The following is a 16,821-nucleotide window of genomic DNA, read 5'->3' as shown; positions in this document are numbered from 1 at the left end:
CAGTCTCTTGCTTAACACAGCAAGTAAGATCCACAGCTGGGCCTATCCCAGAACCAGCTCCCTCAGATGCCTTTCAAGTTCTGGCTCAGCAGGAGGGCTGCAAGTGTTGACCAGGTCCACACAGGTGGGATGAGACCTCCCTGAGCACATGTAGGGATAAAGCACCAACATCCTGGCACAGAGGACCACCTGGCCTGAGCAGGGGCAGATCCACACTCCAATGAGTTCATATCGTTTGGAAGCCCTCTTTAAAAAAAAAATAAAAATAAAAATAAAGTACAAAAATATCTTCCTTTTGCACCTTTCACAAAGCCTCTGAGCACGTGGACCCAGCCTAGGTCTTGGAAGGGGCCCTGGAGCACAAGGGGCCTGAAGCTGAAGGTACAGCAGCCTCGTGGTGAATCCGCCTCTGGGCTGGAGGAAGGGCCCAGAGGCGATCCGATCACCACCCGCCTTCACAAAGGCCCTGCCTCCAGCCCAACAGACAGAGGAGGCTCCGGAGGACTTTCCTTCTTCTTGTCACACGTCCTGCTGCTACTAAGCCCTTCCCACAATTGGACCAAGTCCTTCTGTCTGTCTCCCTCTTGCCATGGTTGCAGAAGAGCAGAGCCCATCTGAGCGCAGGGCCGGCCCACAGAGTATGTATGCTCACATGGACAGCAGCGCTGGATTTCTTTGCGATCCTGGAGCACATCCCCAGGAGTATCTTCTATGCCTGGGTGGGCAGGGTCAGCCCCACCTGTGCCTGGAACCCTGGGCCAACAGGAACACCCCTACCAAGAGCCCCATCCCCAGATACCTAAAGGAGATGACACTATTTCCCAAGTGTTCCCACATCCCACATCCCATCTGGTCCACACATCAGCCCTGGATGATACACAGAGCCAGTTTTTTGTTCCCATTTACAGAAAGGGACAACAAATGACACTCATCGTGTGCCTACTCTGGGCTAGACATGCCAAGGGACCTTCACAAGTGACATCTCACAGACATCTGGCAGAAAGGGCTGGATTTCCCAGGGGACAGGTGGGAAGCTGAGGCCTAGCTTGGGCTCTGGGAATGGGGCTGAAGCCCTGCTCTCCCACCTCCCGGCCCAGACCTCTCTGCCCAGTCTCTTCACAGTCCGGAGTGGAGAGCTCAGAAGGCAGACATGCTGGAACACTGTGCACTGTGTGAGGAACAAGAGGAGCAGCTGGTGGCTTCTGACAGGCCTTCCTAGAAGAAGTGGATCAGAGGCTGCCTTCTCCTCTCAGGATGTGTCAGAGAAAGGGTGCACAGGCCTTGGAAGCCTGAAACCTGCTTGAAAGCAACAGCCTCACAGACTCAGGGCCTGAATCTGCCCACATGCTGCCAAGCAGGAAAGGGCCTCATGCCCACCTCCCACCTTCCACTTGCTCAGCCTTCCAGGCCCTTCACAAGACCACCCCTCACCCAGCAAGCCAGCTGCCTGGTGCCTGCTCTTGCTTGCCCAAGTCCTACCTCTGTCCTTCCCTCATGATTCATTCACTCATACATCCATTCTACAAACCCTTATGGAGAATGTAGTGTGGGTGACCAACTGTCCCCAACCACCCACGACAAAGGAGTTCCCTAAGATGGACTGAGACAGTCCCAGGAAAACTGGGATAATTGATCCCACTGATGTACCCTGTGCCTGGCCCTGTGCTGTCACTGAGGACACACTGGACAGACATGGTGCTGCCCTCAGGGAGCTTCCAGTTGGAGAGTGGTTCTCACTCAAAGAGGAACTACCATCAAAGGCACCTGCTCAGCACCTCCCACACATTATCAACTGCAATCCTGGGAGGAGGGTATTATCATCTCCATGGTATAATTAAGAGCTCAGAGAAGTGACTTGAGCTGCCCAGAGTGGCAGAGCTAACAGTGACATGCCAAGACCTGGACTCAGATCCAGTAAGACAGATAAAGGAAAGGGCGGGTTCCAACATGAACTTTAAGAAGACAGAAAAATATAGATATGTCTTATTTTTAATTCATTTTGTAGCCCCCAGCATTGGCCTGGGTAGAGGTTCAGAAACTGTGTGGAAGGAACAGAGTGGAGGGAGGAAGGAGGGGGAGGAGGAGGGAGAGGGTAGGGGGGGATAAAGGAGACTGGGAAAGGAGGGGGGGATGAAGGGAAGGGGAGGGACTACCACGAGGGAGGGAGGAGAGAGAGGGAGGAAGGAGGGAGGCACGTGCCTGATTTAATCACCTCCAGGCTAGGAAATCCCAACCCCCAATTCACAATACCAACATTTCCCTTTTCACAGACCGTGTCAGCTGTTTTCAGCACCAGCACCAGGAAGGAAGTGAGAAGAGGGAAAGAGTGCTTCTCCTTTGGGTCAGCAGCCCAGTGTTCACTTCCTCCAGGGAATCTTCCCTGACTCACACCCCCACCCAATCCTGGGCTCTGTTTGAGTACAACAGTCATGTGTGTCAAAAGTATGTATGCGTGTGTGTGCATGTGCATGTGGGGCTTGTACACTTGCTCCAAGTCCCTTCTCCAAACCCAGACGTCACCTGGCTAGGCCAGCCCTATCAGGAGCTGGGGGTCCAAAAGGTACCAGACACAGGTCTGCCCTCCAGCACAGGAAACTGACCTAGAATGTAATGGGCCATCACAGAAGCCTGCACGGTGCAAGGGAGCGTGCAGGAGGGCACTGACTGCCCAGGCAGGGAGCCCCCAGTCAACGGAAGGTGCCATGCCTAAGCATGCTGCAGCAGGTGCTTAGTACAACAGATCAGCTGAACCAACCGTGCTGAGGTTAGGTTCTACCTTCAAACATAAGGGAGATGCCACCAGTCGGAGGAAGAAGGCATTTCAGACAAAGAGGCTGCCTTGAACAAAGGCACAGTGGGAGAAAGGATGAAGACCGTGGAGGAATACCCAAAAGTCAGTACAGCCAGGGTGTTGGCTGTGTGGTGGGGAGAGCTGGGAAAGAAGTTTGCCATAGCCGGTGGAGGGCCTCCAACGCCCCTGGAGAATGTGGACTGTCCTACACGAAATGGGAGCAACTGGCCAGTATTTAAACCAGAGGAGAAAAACAGAGTCAGATGCGGATTTCAGAGTAAGAGAGTGGTTTTGGAGGTGTCTAGCCTGAGGAAAGGGAACAGCAGCCAGCAGATGACTGTAACAGTCCAGAGGGGGCTTGGCCTGAGCCAGTGGCAGTGGAATGGGGAGAAGAAATGCGCTCTGGTGATAGGGACACGTATCCATCACCATCAGGCTGGCTGCCCCCGGAAGGTTAGGGTTTAGGAGCTTGGCATACCCCTGCCCCCAAACACTCCAACAAAAGCTGGGGCTGGAGGGAGCCAGGTTGTTGTGTGGTGTGGGACAGGACTAGATCTGGGACTGGGGGTCATGGTTCTTTGGTTGAAAGTTCTTCCTACCAAAAAACACTTCACTTTTTTTTTTCCTGGCAAAATTGGCTGCAAAAGAGTGAATATCCAAGATGACCAGACTGTCTCAAGTATGCATGCAGAGTCCTTGCTGCTGCAGTCAGCCCTCTAAATGAGAAATGAATATGTGCATATTAACCACTCCATTATGCCATGTGATCATCTTTGTCATTTATAGGATATTAAAAAAATATCTTGCAAAGAAAAAGTTCTCCTTACGGAGTTTAAAAATGCTTCCAGGTTTCTTCTACTGCCCTGGGGCTATAAAGCCCCATAATACAATCATCCTGTTAATGTGCTGAGTGCTTTCATTAGCACAGATACAACAGAGAAAGAACGGAAACTTTATGCCCAGAGGCTGAAAAACCCCACACACACGCAGAGCTACTGGCAGAGGAAAGGTGAGAACCCCAGTCCACTGCTCTTCTCCACCATGCTGGCATGCAGCCCCTGGCCTCCCTATGTGTTCCCAGAGATGGCCCCCAGAGCTGCAGTGTCCCTACCTCCACTGCCACCCCACAGCCCCAAAGCTTACAGCTGTTTCTCACAAGACATAGTTTCCTATTCCATGCCCATCACTCATCTAGGAAGTCACCGGACCCTCTGCAGGGTCTCCTCCACTGGAGGAAAGCCTTTGCTCTGGTGGCCCTCTACCAGAAGAGACTTGGACAGACCCTCAAACCTTCTTGTTTCCAATGGTGGGTTTGCTGGACCTGGTGTCTTCTCATGTATCTGTCCCATTTCTCCTGTCCAGGCCCAAGCACTCACTGTGATGCCATGTGGCAGAGCTTTGACTTTCACCCTAAATTTTGTGTCCTCAAACAGTTTGCAGCCCTGCCTGGGTGGCTCAGTCATTTTAGCATCTGCCTTTGGCTCGGGTCATGATCTCAGGGTCCTGGGATCAAGCCCTATGTTGTTGGGGCTCCCTGCTCAGGAGGGAGTCGGCTTATGTCCCTCTCCCCCTCCGCTTGTGCGCCCTCTCTCTCTCTTTCTCTCTCTCTCCCAAATGAATAAAATCTTTTTATTTTATTTTATTTATTTATTCATGAGAGACACACACAGGCAGAGGGAGAAGCAGGCTCTCCGCAAGGAGACTGATGTGGGACTCTATCCTGGCCCTGAGTCAAAGGCAGACACTCAACCACTGAGCCACTCAGACGACCCCCAAATGAATAAAATCTTAAAAAAATTTTGTTGTTGCTGTTTAAAAACAGTCTGCAGCTGCAGCATACTTCTAAGTGACGACAGATGAAATGACAGTGTCTGACACTGTACCTGGTACACAGGACATCCTCAAGCATCTGATGAAGTGGGACGCCTGGGTGGCTCAGTGGTTGAACACCTGCCTCCAGCTCTGGGTGTGATCCGGGGTCCTGGGATCCAGCCCCATATCGAGCTCCCCCCTGGGGAGACTGCTTCTCCCTCTGCCTCTTTCTCTCTCTGTGTCTCTCATGAATAAAATAAATTAAATCTTTTTTTTTTTTTTTTTTTTAAGGATCTGATGAAGGAAGTCAGTCCTGGCTAAAAACATCTGTCACACATAGCACCAACACAAGCTTCACCTTTCTTTGGCTCACTTCAAACTCAGCATCCAAAGCCTGCTCCAGCACCCACCATCCCTTCTGAGGAGTTGCCTTTGACTCTTAGCCACTGGTCTTACTCTGCTCCCAGGAGAAAATAATCCACATTACCCACTTCTAGTACGTTGCAGTGATCTATTCCCAAAAGACAAGGCAGCACCAGGGCTGAGACTCACAGGTTTCCTCTTCGTGCCTCAGGGGCCCAGTCTCGGGCCTGAGATGTGGCAGGTACACAAGAAGTGTCTGTTCCCGGGTACCTTCTTCAGAGGACCGGGGTGGAGTACAGAAAGGGTACAAGCCAACCCTGTAAGCACCCAGCCCAGAGGAACCCCCGTGGTGTTCTCTGCCAGAAAGTTCCTACCACCCCAGCACTGGAGGGCTAGGCCTATGAGAAAGGGTCTCAGGTGGCAGACAGGGGCAGAGCTGCTCACGAAATCAGCTTCCCACGAGGTGAGATAGGCAGCTGGGATGGGCCAGGCAGTCTGGGGACATGTGCTGAGCAGAGGTCCGGGCCTGGCACTGCAAGTACTTGAGAAATGTTTGTGGAACAGAGTAGAACAAACTGAAAAATGCTGGCTATTTGTTCCTCTGGCTGCAAAGAGGCCAGGTCCCCTCTGGGGGCATTTCGCAGGCAAATTATCTCAGGACACAGCCTGTTTCCTCTAATGAGGGCTTCTCCCCTCTGCGGCTGGGCTCCCAGGAGTGTGGGAAGGGGGGCCGTGCACTGAGCCAGCATCAGCGGCCGCACTCCAGCAGCGCATACTGTTCTCCCCGCACGGTGTGGGCGGCAAGTACCACCACCCCAGGCAGGGGGCTGGTCACATTGACCTCTCAGGCCCAGGAATCCTGAGCAGAGCAGCTCCGGCCTCCTCCTGGGCCCCTCTGGGGAGGAAGAGAAAGAAGCCGAGAGTTGGGCTGTTATGTAACCAGCTTCCGTGGAGTCGAGGCCCTGGCATGTCACAGCCAAGCACTGCAGGGAGAGGCCGGGGGAGGGGGAGGCGGCTTTCTTCCCTCCTTTACTGCCTCTCCTCCAGACCTCGGCAGACCTCGGAGGCAGGAGGCAGAGGCCGCTTCCCAGCGCCTCAGCTCCCAGCAGACACTCCCGCTAGGGGTTAGGAACCAGGAAGGGCCTTGTCCTCGGAGTGTGTGACACAGTGGCCTGCTGGCTTCCCGGGCAGAAATCTGGCTCTGCACTCCACAGCTGCACCTGGGGGTGTGGGCTAAGGGAGGGAGGCCTGGGGCCCCCCACAAGGCTCACCCCGGCCCCTGGCTTCTGGCCCCCTCCAAATTCTCCCCACTTCCTCTTAGACAATCTGCTGCGGGGGGAGAGGCCAGAAGGCTGGGGGCTCAGGCTGCCCTGGCAGCACACTGCCCAGCCCCTCCCTGGCCCTGCATAATCTCACTTCCCTTTCCTGCCATCATCTGAACTTCTTCTCTGGCCCAGTGCAAACCCCCACCCCCGCATACTCAACTGTGTGCACAGCCCCTGGGACAGGACAGGAGGGAGGGGATGAGGGAAGCAGGGCAGCAGAGAGAAGAGCTGAGATCTGCTCCTGGTCTTGAATGACAGCGAGGGCTTCATCAAATCCTTACCCTCTGGGCCATATTATTATACCTACCACACAAATGAGAAACCTGACACCCAGAGAGCCTAAGACCCGTCCCAAGGTCATGCAGCTGATGTGCAATATTGCTGGACAGCAAAGATGCCCGAGGCTGTGTGACTCTTCCAGACTTCATGGCTCTACCTTTGGGGTGTTACTATCAGGAGACATTGTACAGCTCTCACCGGTCATCACTGAGGATGCTAGTTTGGGAGCCACGGATGGCCATGAAGACAGGGACAAGGCATGACAAAGGCCAAGAGCTTACTTGCTGCCACCCATAGTCTTCCCTTCTGATTAAACTATAGGCACTTGATCTCAGGCTGGATCATACCCATACATGGCCTGCCCCTTCTGGAAGACTGGGATGCTAGTGGCCAAGCTTCCCTGCACAGAGCACAGCCTGCTGTCTCTGCCCTCTTCCCTCCTTGCTGTGGAACTGTGAAGGAAAGGTCTTGGGGACCTCCTAGGCCAAAGCCCTTTCCCCTTCCTTCTTGACACATGGTAAAATGGAGGCCCAAAGAAGAAAAGTACCTTGGCCATGGTATCAGAGGGACAGTGAAGAAGTGGGGTCCCTGGATCCCAGGTCAGAGCCCCTGCCCTTGATTTATCTCACATAGGTGCTGTCCCAGATAGCACTCTCTCTCAATTGTCTGTCTGTCTGTCTGTCTCTCTCCCTGCTCCCCACCTCCTGCTTTCTTTTCCCAGGTCTGCTTACAGGCCCCATGCCTGAAGCCTCCTTCACAGCACCGCTCATCATTTCACACTCTTCTGAGCCCCACTACCCCCACCCTCTTCCTTCCACTCCTCGGGGCCAACGAGCAATTCTTGGGTGGTTTAATTAGCTGATCATGACCGCAGCCTGGTGGATCCAGTGCCCAGAACCCTGTCCCCAGTAATTAGGTGGGTTCTGAGTATTTGCCCAGTGGGAAGCCAATGGGGAGATCTCTCCAGCTGCATAAAGAGCTCCTTGATCACCCATGGGTCATTAGAAGCCCCTCCTCAGGCCAGGTCAAACCACACTGGATATACTGTAGCCAGACCCAGATGTCCATTCTACAGAGAGTCTCCGTACTTGCCCATGCCACAGTCCAGACCCAGGAAGGTTCAGGAAATGTCTGAGGATGGGGATGATGAATAGAACCCACACTCTGGGGGCCAGGAAGGGATGGCTCCATGGCTGGAGCGCTAATGGAAGAAGTAGGATTTGGACAAGCAGCGAGAAGCAAGGATGGCATCTAAACGTGGGGAGCAGCACAAGAAAAAGTAAGAAGGCTGGAATGAGCCACCAATTTCCATGCCAGATAGCTCTGCTTATCAGAAAACACATTTTCAGGACACCTGGGCGGCTCAGTGGTTGAGCATCTGCCTTTGGCTCAGGTTTGATCCTGGGGTCCTGGGATTGAGTCCTGCATCAGGCTCCCCACAGGGAGCTTATCCCTCCCTGCTTATCCCTCTGCCTGTGTCTCTGCCTCTCTCTCTCTCTCTGTCTCTCATGAATAAATAAATAAAATCTTTAAAAAAAAAATTCTCCTAGCAAGGTAAAGCCACTCATCCTATGACCTCAGCTCTTTGGGTCACACACAAAATCACTTTTAGATATTTCAAAATCAGCAAAGATGTCCCATTGTCCTCACCAACCACACTACACCCCCCCCCCCCCAAGTATATCTTTTCCCAGTGAAACACCTACAGCCAGCCTCCTTCACTGAACAAATATTATGGAGTTCGGTGCCATGCCAGGTCTGCACAGGGACAGGGACAAGAGACTCAGGGCAGGTGTCCTTGGTCTCACATGGAGGACATCAAGGAGTATGTAAATAACCAGTACACATTAGGGGGTGTAGGGGGAGTAGATCAGTGCCAAGAATGAGAGAGAGAAAGGGGGTGGGGAAAGAATGGCAGAAAAAAAAAAAAAAGTCAAAGGTACTTCGGGATCTGTGAGGACTTCCTGAAGGAGGCCATATATGATCCAGGCCTTGAAGGACAGACAGGAAGGGTACTGTGTTGGGTCAAGTCACCACCTGTGTACTAAGGATCAATGATATAACAGGCTTGTGCTGAGACCTTTGAAGCCTCAAGAGGGAATCAAACAGGGTCCCTCTCTGGAGGAGCTCACAGCCTGGTGAAGCAGCTAACCTCAAATAACACTGCCCTTGTGCCAGGGACTTGTCCATGAGCCTCAGCTATTTCAACTCAGTTAATCCTCGAGGCAACCTGCTGTGCCGGCACTATTACTGCCCCATTTTGCAGATGAGGGTGCTGTAGCAGAGAAAGGGTTAAACAGTAGGAGAAGTCACAGAGCTGGTAAGTGGCAGAGCTGGTATTTGAAACCTGGAAATCTGGTTCTTCCTAAATCCTACCCACTATACTAATCAGTCTATGCTAATCAGATCAGAGTGGGCTGAGGGCACAGTCCACAGTCACCCAGGCCCAGTTCCCCTGCAGTCTCGGTCCCCTGGCCTGTGACAGAGGCCTGAGCTTTGTCTTATCCCCCACTTCTGGCATCCCCTGGAAGAAAGGTCACCCCCAAACCTACTAGCAGAACATGGGAAAGGCATAACTCAGGGAGAGTTACCTCCTTGCACATGATGGGTGACTTGACTTCCATGGGGACACCAAGACCTAGAGAGTGTGAATGTTGTGCCCAAGGTCACAGAGCAATGATTAAGCATTAGAGCATACCCCTGGGACCCTCCTGAGATGGTACATCTCGGCCGTCTGCTCCCTCCCCTTCCCCCTGCCCTTTTGTCAAAACACATCCTTGCCCACTAATGGCACCAGAGAAGGGAGGAGGATGAAGCTGCAAACGAACCAGGAGGCCTAGCTGTCGAGCTGGAGGCCCACAGCCATAGGGACAGGCCCTCTGGCCTCATCCAGGCCCACAGCCATTCTGTTTCTGGACCCATGGGTGCATGTTGGAGAGAGAGGCCGTGCCACCCCTGAGTGCTCAGACCTTGAGTGAGGAGTAGGTCTCCTCCTGGCCTGACACCAGCCATACACCCCATCTCGTTCCAGGCTCTTCAGACCCACAAATGGATCCCTTTCCAAGTACAAGGAGGCCCCAGGGAATCAGCTGTGACCCCAGCCAGGCCCAGCCCCATCCTAGGCAGAGGGAAAGCCACTCAGTCGCTGTGGTGACTTTAGTCACACACAACTCCTGGACCTGTGTGGTCCAGTCCCTGGAGCCTGGCCTCATCTGGCACCAGGTCTCCTGAGAAGGAACAGGCAGTTCCTCTAAAGTAGACTAAAGATGGGGCCAGTCCCAGGAAGGAGGAGGCGTCTCCAGAGAGATGACCCTGCCAGGGCCCCTTGGGGAGGGAGGGAGGGGACTGGGACAACAGACTCCTTTGTTCCCCTCTCAAAAGCAGCCACCCTGTCCTGCCCCACCCCCTCTGTTGTACCCCAGCTACCAGGACTCAAGCCCCGCCTGGGGCAGGACCCATCCTGCACACAGGAGACAGAGAGGGTGCCTGAAACCATCAGAGATAATACCCATTCATACTGAGACATGCCCCACCTTCAGAAGCCTGCAGTCTGACGTGGGACACAGGGCTTCCTTCGGCAGAAGCCTGTCTGATGGAGGAGAAACTGGTTTCACTCCCAGGAACCCCATTCTGATAGGGATGGTACCTCCCTCTCCCTCAGAACTTCACAATCTGATGGAAGAAACCCCCCATTGCCCCACCCCCCACTGAAACTGGTCTAATGTCCCACATGGCTTTCACCCTCAGAATTCCCGAATATTAGGGAAGACCTAATATCAGCCTTTAGGATGCCCCTGGGCTGGGATCCCTGGGTGGCGCAGCGGTTTGGCGCCTGCCTTTGGCCCAGGGCGCGATCCTGGAGACCCGCGATCGAATCCCACGTCGGGCTCCCGGTGCATGGAGCCTGCTTCTTCCTCTGCTTGTGTCTCCGACTTTCTGTGTGTGTGTGTCTATCATAAATAAATAAAAATTAAAAAAAAAAAAAAAAAAAAAAAAAAGGATGCCCCTGGGCTGAGAGCAGAGGCAAGAAGGAAGGATTCAGTCCAGTCAACAAATCTTTACCAGGCATCTCCAATGAATCAAACCCAGTGATGGATAAAGGACCCACAAACAGAAAACAGAAATAGCCCCAAACCACAAGGAGCTCACCAAATGGAGAATTAAAAAAAAAAAAAAAAAAAAAAAACACCTGCGGTACCAATAAATGTGTGAGAAACTGCCATGAAACGCACCCACCCAGCACCCAAGGCCTAGTTATCAGGGCAGCCGCATCCCTCAGCAGCCACACCCCACACACTCTTGTGCCTGCACCCACCGTCTGCCCTTTCTGTCTAGACAGCTTGCCCCAGGACCCAGCTTAGAAGACACTTCCTCTGGGAAGGCTTCCCCCAGGACACCCAGCCTGAATCAGATGTCCCTCTTTCAGGAGCCAGTGCAGACAACCTCCCCTATGACCAGCTCACATTTCTGCAATGTCCTCCCACCCCCAGCTGAGCTTGACCCCCCAGGTTCCCACACCCCCAGTTCCTAACACCCCAAGCCCAGGGCCTCACACTCTTCCTCCACTAGGCCCACCCCAGCTCCAAGCACAGAGAAAAACAGAGTTCTCCCCTCTCCCCTATAATCCCTTGCCACCCCATCAGAAGCCCTCTCACCAAGTCACCAGCTGCAGCCTTCTGGCTGACTCCCAGGAGCCTCACTCAGGCTGGGCCCCTCGTCCCCCTCAGGTATCAGTGCTCTCCAAGGCTCCAGCTGTCTCTAACTGTCCTCTGCACACACCATACCTCTTCCCTGCACCACAATACCCATGTTCCCCAAGGTAACCACCACTTCCAAACCCAAGACTCAAATCCCCACCTCCCTCCTCCATCCCTACCCCAGGACTCTGACCCATTTATGCAGAAGCCTCCCTACATCTTCATCAACTTCCAGTCTGGCTCCCTGTCAAGCTGCCCCCTTCCTGCAGGCCTCAGAGAGATAGATGGTCAGCACAGTCACTCTAACAGTAGCAGAGGATGGCCTGGCTGAGGCCAGGGGGCCACTGGGTTGTGGTGACTCTCCATCTATTGGTATTCCATTGTCATAGCTCCGAGCTGTAACAAGCCCCCTGAACCCATGCCAGTGGAAAACTTCAGTCTCAGGCAAGGATGCCCAAACTTGGAAGGGAGAGAGCAGTGGAGAAGTCTGAAGCCCAGAAGCCAGCCTAGACTGGGGACCAGAGATGGTAAGTCAGATCTAACACTCCCACTTCCCAGCGAACCCCAGAAGCATCCCTGGACAAAGCCACAGGACTTCCCTAAATTCCAGCCAAGATAGGTCACCCAGAGTTTAACAGCCAAGAGAGATGACAGCCAAGGTTAAGAGGGTTGGTGATTATGCATCCCCATCACACCCACTCTCCTCCCCTCCAACAAAGAAACTGTCATAAACATCTGTAGGAAAGAGAATCCCATTCTATCCCACTGCCTCGCAGAAAGTCCCTCCTGTTACCTAACTCTGATCATTCGTGTCGGCAGTTTAGTTAAGGAAGAAAAGCAAGAACCAGAAGGGATGCACAACTTGAGGGGGGAGCTGCCAAGGAACTGGGGGAGGCCAAACCATGTGGGCCATTCAGCCCTCTCCCTCTGGGTGAAGCACGGTGCAGCAGAGGGCTTTGTGAACACACAGGCTGCGTTCAGAAGCTTGTTGGCGGAATGGCAGCAGACAAATTACTTAATCTCTCCTAGTCTGTTTCCTCATCTGTAAAAGGGAATAAAAATCCCTCCATTAACAGGATCACTGGGAGAACCAAATGAGATCATGCATGTAAGTCTCCTGACACATACCAGACACCCGAGCAGTAGGGCTAATGGACACCACCTTCTCATTCATATTTCTCAGTTGCATCCTCTCCACAACCTTAGCTCAGATCCTACCTTCTCCCAGGCTCCTCCTGGGCCTCCTCACCAGTCCCCCTGCTTCTGCCCTATGGCCCCTGCCACTGCCAAAGGTGTTCCTCTGAAAGGGACATCTACTCCCATGCCTCCTCTCACCCTACCTGCTGAACCATGAACCACCACAGACTCTCCTTAGCCAGGAATGTCAGGTTGAGTAGCCTGTGTTTCTCTCTTGAGGCTCACTCATCATCATAAGCCCAACCTGCAGGCTGCACGGGGTGCTTCATGCCTCCGAGCCTTCGCACAGTCTGTACCCTTAGGCCAGGAACGACATCCCCAGGGTTACCACCCTGGCCTCCTCATCCTTCCAGATGAAGCTCCCGTAGCTCCAAAGCCACCTCCTTCCCACAAAAGCTTCCTTCACCATGCCCCCTGCTGGGACTGGGGTGTGGACTCCTTTTTAAGCCTCCCACAGCACATGTCACCCTGCAGTATAATCACCTGCTCTGCTCTAAATCCTTCCGGGACAGAGTGGGGCCCTTCTTCTCGGAAGCCCCAGCCCCCGACAGTCAACATTTGTTGAATGGATGTACGATTGCTCCCAGAGCACCTTGTTAGAGCAATCATCATACCACCTGCCCTGTAATTAATCCCATCCAAGCATTTGTCTCCTCCCCTTCTTCCCCCTGGACCCTGGGAGTTCCTAGACGACAGTGACAGCTTCTGACTCATTCTCATTTTCATATAGGGGGTGGGTCCAAGTGCAGAGATGGATGCCATGACTCCTGATCCTTAGAGTATTGGGTATTCGCAGTTTCCTCTTCTAGGTCAGAGAAAGTAGAAACCCATGGCCCACAGAATGAGGCAAGGTACAGCCCATTATTGATTTTGCCCTTCTCTTCCAAATTACTCAGGAAACCTGTCTGGAAGGAGGAGGGAGGCCTCCTGGGACTACAGGAGAGGGGAGAAGAGCAGGGCCACCATCCATTGAATGGACTTTAGCCAAGCCTGGGCTTCAGGCTTCAGGCAGCACCTCTTCCCCTTCCCCAGCAAATTCAATAAACACAAGAGAGCCTTGAAATTTTTTAGTATTGACAGCTCCAATTTACAGACAGGAAAACAAAGGCCCAGAAGGGTAAAGACAATTATCCAAGGTCCCCCAATGAGCTAGAGGCAAGCAGGGGGAGTTGTGGAAAAGATCCTAACCCCAAAGATAAGGTGTCTCCAACAGGTACCTAGCTGCTCACCGTGTCTCCATCTTGCTGACAACCTACGCCAGCCGTGGGGAGCAGGGACATCCCTCCTCAAGTCACAGAGAGGCAAACCAAGGCCCAAGAGGGGCTGAGTCACCCTGATGGCGAAGCAGAATAGGAGGAATAAAGAAGAGCAAGGGTTCCTAACTCTCACAAGGAGAAAAATCTAATCTCAATGGTCAGGAGGATCTTGGCTTTGGGGGACACAGACAGCAGAAGAGACAGTCACATATCCTCCTACTGAGAACAAAGACCAGGTCACAGTGCCGGCCAGCCAGCTGCAATGAGGACTAATCATCAAGGTGAATGCAGAGGCCTCATGATCTTCTGCAGCCTCCCCAACCAGCCTGGGCCTCCACACACAGAGCAGGGAACCCCACCTCGGCCTTTAACCCAGGGCCCATGCAGGCCTTCGTTAGTAGTGCCCACGGGCAAGCCACAGAGAAATGGCTCTGGGGCCAAGTGGGCTCTGGCCTCTGCCCTGCTTCTGACACCCCTTGACCTTAAGCAAGTCAGGTAACCTCTAACACTCTGGTTCCTCTTCTGGAAAACAGGAAGGGGAAAATTAACCTCCTTGAAGAGCTGTCAAGAAGATGGTGGGGAAGCAGTTTCTAAATTACCTCCAAGCCTCAGTTTTTTCTTCGGAAAAATGAAAATAATCTCTGGAGGATCTTTCTAATGCTGTTGAGAAAGAGTGTCAGATGGTAGTCAGTGTGAAATTGCTTTGTTGTGGTCACAAAACGTGATGACCACTAGGGTTACTTCTCCCTAATATCTGCTCCTTTGGGGAGGAAATAGGTCTTGCATATCTTTGATCCCCACACTATGCTTAGTACACAGCAGGCACTCAATACATAATTATTAGAAGCAAGAAGAGAGACAAGGAGGGTGGAGAGAGGGAAGAGAGGAGGGAGAAGCTTCTAGTATTACTTAAAGGAGTAGGCAAAGTGAAGGGGAACAGCTGGGGTGACAAACCAGAGTGCCTGTCTTGGTCTAGAGGGGCTGTCCCCAGGGGCTGCCCTGCCTCAGCTTCCTCCCCTGTTTTTGTCCCAGTTTTCTATCTCAGAGGCAAAGCCTCTCCCTTTCTGAGCCAGGGCAAGCTCCTAAGAAGATAGGAACCCCTTTCCCCACCCCAGCTTAAAACAGATCCTGGCCAGCCACCCCAGGCCTCTGGAGGTCAGAGGGAAAGGAAACAGAGTGGATGGGATGCATTTTTCCCAGGCTCCGGGGGGCCTGCCACCCTGTGTGATGTGGTTCCCCTTCTCGCCATGCAGGGACTGGAGAGAGTGTGTCAGCAGCCCCAGGGTCTGCAGGCTTGGGACCATGCGGTGCCAGTCTGTGTGGGTATTAGTCTGACACACGTGCCTGTGGAGGTCGGTGCTGGTGTGGTCTTGCAGACCCTGCGCTGAGGAGACATGTACCAGCATGAGCGTGTGAGGGTACGACTCAGAGGGTTTGTTACAGTGAGTGCAAGTGACACTGTATGTGTGCACTGGTGTAGGCCAACATGTGTGTGCCCACACGAAGGTGTGATAGAACTGATGTGTGCTGGAGTGTGACCTGTGTATGCCAACCTGACCGTCAGCAAGAATGTGCTCCCGAGTGTATACCAGTGAGTGTGTGACAGTATGTTATTGTACGTGATGAGCGTGTGGCAGTGAATGTCTGAGTGTGACAGCATGAGTGTGCCCGTGTGCCTCCATGAGCCTGTGTGCCATTGCCATTGTGTTAACCTGCCCCCTTGCGTCTCTGCGTCTGCTGGCCAGTACTGGGTGTCAGCAGCGAGGGAGTGTGTGTGTGTGTGTGTGTGTGTGAGAGTGTGTGTGAGTGTGTGTGAGTGTGTGTGAGCCCGAGGAGCTGCGAGCCGGATGGGGCGTCCGGGTCCTTGCTCTCGGTACCCCCACCCTCGGCCCACTGGCCCCGCGGCCCCGCCAGCGAGCACACGGGAGACCTGGGGCACCGGCGAGCTGCGTGCCGCGGAGCCAGGCGTCGGCGCTCCCGGGGTGACCGCCCGGAACCCCCGCCCGCGCCCTCACCCAGGTCGCCCCCGCGGGCACCGGGCCGGGCCGCCGCCGGCACTCACCGCGTCCCTTTGTCGCCCATGGTCCGCCGCGGCCGCAGGAGGTCCGAGGCGACAGCGCCCAGGCTGGAAAATCCCCGGCCGGCAGGAGGAGCGCGGGCCAGCCGGCTCCCGGCTCCCTGCTCCGCCTCCTCCGCTCCCGGCCGCCGCCGCCGCCGCCGCCGCCCCCGCCCCGGCCCGCCCGCCGCGCCGCACAGCGCCCGGGCCGCGGCCAGGGGCGTGGAGCAGTGCGGGAGGGTGCGTGTGCCTGCGCGTGTGCCTGCGCGTGCCTGCGTGTGCGCGGCCGCGCAGGGCGGCGGGCGCGCCAGGGCCCCGAGGTCGGCACGGGGGTCCCCACAGCCGTGCACCCCGCTGTGCGTGTGTGTGTGTGTGTGTGTGTGCGCTGTACGTGAGGGCGCACGCTGGGGTGTCTATACGTGCGCGTGTGTGCACGCGAGTGTGTCGGTGCGTGTGCACGCCCGTGTGCTCCGGCCGACTAGGGAGTGTATGTGATGGAACGGTGTGCACGTCTTTGTGCAGTGGTGCGTGTGTGCAGGAGCGCTGCCCCGCGCACGCCGGAGCCGCCTTTCATGCGCGACGGAGGGTGCAAGTCCAAGGTCGGCCCACCCCAAGGCTGAGCTTCCTCCCAGCGCAGCCCCGGGTTGGGTGGGGGTGGGGGCCTGTAGGAGACCCCGGGTGCCTGGCCCGGCCTCAGCCCCACCCCCCCACCCCAACTCCCCGCCCCTTGTGGAGAGATAACAGCAACCCCCAGGGACAGGAAGAAGGGGCCACGACGCTGGGGAACTGATGAGGGTGGGAGGGGGCCAGAGACCAGCCAGGGGTGGTGGCGGTGGCTGCCCAGGAAGAGGAAGCAGTGAGCACCGGAGATAAGGAAGAAGCTTAGAGCTGGCCCGCTGTGGCCTGGGAGTCTGACCCGGCAGGGTAGCACAATGCAAAGGCCCCTACCAAGCTTCATGGCTTTTTATGGGTGACACTGGACACCAGCTCTCTCAAAAGGGCTGCAGACACATAAAGTGAGCCACCTAATACAGCTTGCAGAATT

General features: G+C 54.6%; 1 protein-coding gene and 1 non-coding gene across 6 annotated transcripts in view; both read right to left on the bottom strand.

Moving 5' to 3' along the window:
* Positions 1–15,938, bottom strand: part of ARRB1 (arrestin beta 1) — a 77,324-nt gene extending 61,386 nt beyond the window's left edge. The window contains exon 1 of one of the 5 annotated variants that reach the window (XM_038568610.1): positions 15,783–15,938. In XM_038568610.1, coding sequence (XP_038424538.1) covers positions 15,783–15,802 — 20 coding nt within the window. In that variant the 5' untranslated portion in view covers positions 15,803–15,938. The remainder of the gene's footprint in view (positions 1–15,782) is intronic. The other 4 variants (XM_038568614.1, XM_038568615.1, XM_038568612.1 and 1 more) reach the window with 4 other exon arrangements.
* MIR326 (microRNA mir-326) lies at positions 399–489 on the bottom strand. The gene has a single exon (NR_049483.1). It is a non-coding gene; the product is annotated as a microRNA mir-326 (primary transcript).
* Positions 15,939–16,821: the final 883 nt, after the last annotated feature.

This window comes from Canis lupus, chromosome 21 (genome assembly GCF_011100685.1).
Source record: "Canis lupus familiaris isolate Mischka breed German Shepherd chromosome 21, alternate assembly UU_Cfam_GSD_1.0, whole genome shotgun sequence".
In the NCBI taxonomy this organism is placed as follows: domain Eukaryota; kingdom Metazoa; phylum Chordata; class Mammalia; order Carnivora; family Canidae; genus Canis; species Canis lupus.
This window is presented reverse-complemented; position numbering and strand designations above follow the sequence as displayed.